The 1,986-nt window shown below is 43.3% G+C and overlaps 1 protein-coding gene across 1 annotated transcript in view; it reads left to right on the top strand. All coding sequences in view use genetic code 11, as the record gives it.

Annotated features, from left to right (window-relative positions):
• Window positions 1-302: 302 nt before the first annotated feature.
• Window positions 303-1,986, top strand: part of EGR_07714 (hypothetical protein) — a gene marked incomplete at both ends in the record, with an annotated part of 3,179 nt that continues 1,495 nt past the window's right edge. Inside the window, 4 exons of the mRNA XM_024496963.1 lie at window positions 303-315; window positions 356-488; window positions 1,288-1,416; window positions 1,592-1,686. Of these exons, the coding sequence (XP_024348668.1) occupies window positions 303-315; window positions 356-488; window positions 1,288-1,416; window positions 1,592-1,686 (370 nt within the window). The remainder of the gene's footprint in view (window positions 316-355; window positions 489-1,287; window positions 1,417-1,591; window positions 1,687-1,986) is intronic.

The following is a 1,986-nucleotide window of genomic DNA, read 5'->3' as shown; positions in this document are numbered from 1 at the left end:
GGGGGCTGCCCCACGCGCATGCCAGCCTACAGCACCACAGGCAGCACAGCGCGCACAAGCACACCCCAACCGCCGGGCGCGTGCCGCCAAACCGCTGACCAACCATGCGCTGGGCGGACCCCTCAATGCACAGACCGCAAGCACAAACAACCAACTACCCGCGCACACACAGGGCGTAGAAGTGGCGGAAGAAGCACGAGGCGTCTGTCGTGGTAGATGGACACTGATGAAGTTGAGGAAGAATGCAAAATGGTTCCGTAGAATGTAACTCCATGTACATATTTGAGTTTTATTAAATAACAATGGTTAATAACTGTACGAACCGGTGTAGACCATTACTATGATTACAAGAAAGGCAGGCTTCCAATTACTTTATGTTTTGTAAATCCATGCACATTTAATAATAACAAACCGTTGCATTCACCTAGCAGTGGAATGAAAGCATTGCTTGCTGCATCGGAGTCAATGTCTGTGAAGATGTTGAAAATGTACCAATGACATGCCATGACAAAGAATATGCTAGGTCTGAAAAGACCTTTTTAAGGCAATTGACCAAGCGACCACAGTATGCGCACTCATATGTGCAAGCCAACTCTAAATGTTATTGGGCCTCGTCGGTCGGGTCCATACACGAAAACGATATGACAGTATGACGTAAAAAAGGCCAAAATTTCGTCAAATACACCATAAACCTGCTCGATTAACAATGATGGACAATAGGGGAAATATGCTTCAATTTTACAAATTTCCTGATAAGCGTAATCTTTTGAAATAGAAAAAATTGTGATGAACTTCAGCAGAGATTATTTGAGCTGACATTTTTGGATTAATTTCAATTTTCTCTCAAATTCATTAATTCCTGTCGTATTTTTCGATACAATAAAGCTACACCGCGGGCATGTTGTGTTTAAGCCTACATTCAGTCCTCGGGGGCTGCCCCACGCGCATGCCAGCCTACAGCACCACAGGCAGCACAGCGCGCACAAGCACACCCCAACCGCCGGGCGCGTGCCGCCAAACCGCTGACCAACCATGCGCTGGGCGGACCCCTCAATGCACAGACCGCAAGCACAAACAACCAACTACCCGCGCACACACAGGGCGTAGAAGTGGCGGAAGAAGCACGAGGCGTCTGTCGTGGTAGATGGACACTGATGAAGTTGAGGAAGAATGCAAAATGGTTCCGTAGAATGTAACTCCATGTACATATTTGAGTTTTATTAAATAACAATGGTTAATAACTGTACGAACCGGTGTAGACCATTACTATGATTACAAGAAAGGCAGGCTTCCAATTACTTTATGTTTTGTAAATCCATGCACATTTAATAATAACAAACCGTTGCATTCACCTAGCAGTGGAATGAAAGCATTGCTTGCTGCATCGGAGTCAATGTCTGTGAAGATGTTGAAAATGTACCAATGACATGCCATGACAAAGAATATGCTAGGTCTGAAAAGACCTTTTTAAGGCAATTGACCAAGCGACCACAGTATGCGCACTCATATGTGCAAGCCAACTCTAAATGTTATTGGGCCTCGTCGGTCGGGTCCATACACGAAAACGATATGACAGTATGACGTAAAAAAGGCCAAAATTTCGTCAAATACACCATAAACCTGCTCGATTAACAATGATGGACAATAGGGGAAATATGCTTCAATTTTACAAATTTCCTGATAAGCGTAATCTTTTGAAATAGAAAAAATTGTGATGAACTTCAGCAGAGATTATTTGAGCTGACATTTTTGGATTAATTTCAATTTTCTCTCAAATTCATTAATTCCTGTCGTATTTTTCGATACAATAAAGCTACACCGCGGGCATGTTGTGTTTAAGCCTACATTCAGTCCTCAGTCCTCTCTATCCGGTACACATTGCCCACCTGCCCACGCAAGGCTTGTAGCCACAAATTCCAAAATCATATCTACCAAATAACAAAAAAATAACAAATATTTTAGCTATTTTTTGTTAACCGGGTTTGC

This window comes from Echinococcus granulosus (assembly GCF_000524195.1).
Source record: "Echinococcus granulosus chromosome Unknown EG_S00084, whole genome shotgun sequence".
Classification (NCBI taxonomy): domain Eukaryota; kingdom Metazoa; phylum Platyhelminthes; class Cestoda; order Cyclophyllidea; family Taeniidae; genus Echinococcus; species Echinococcus granulosus.
Note: the sequence above shows the minus strand (reverse complement) of the source record. Positions and strands in the feature narration are given on the sequence as shown.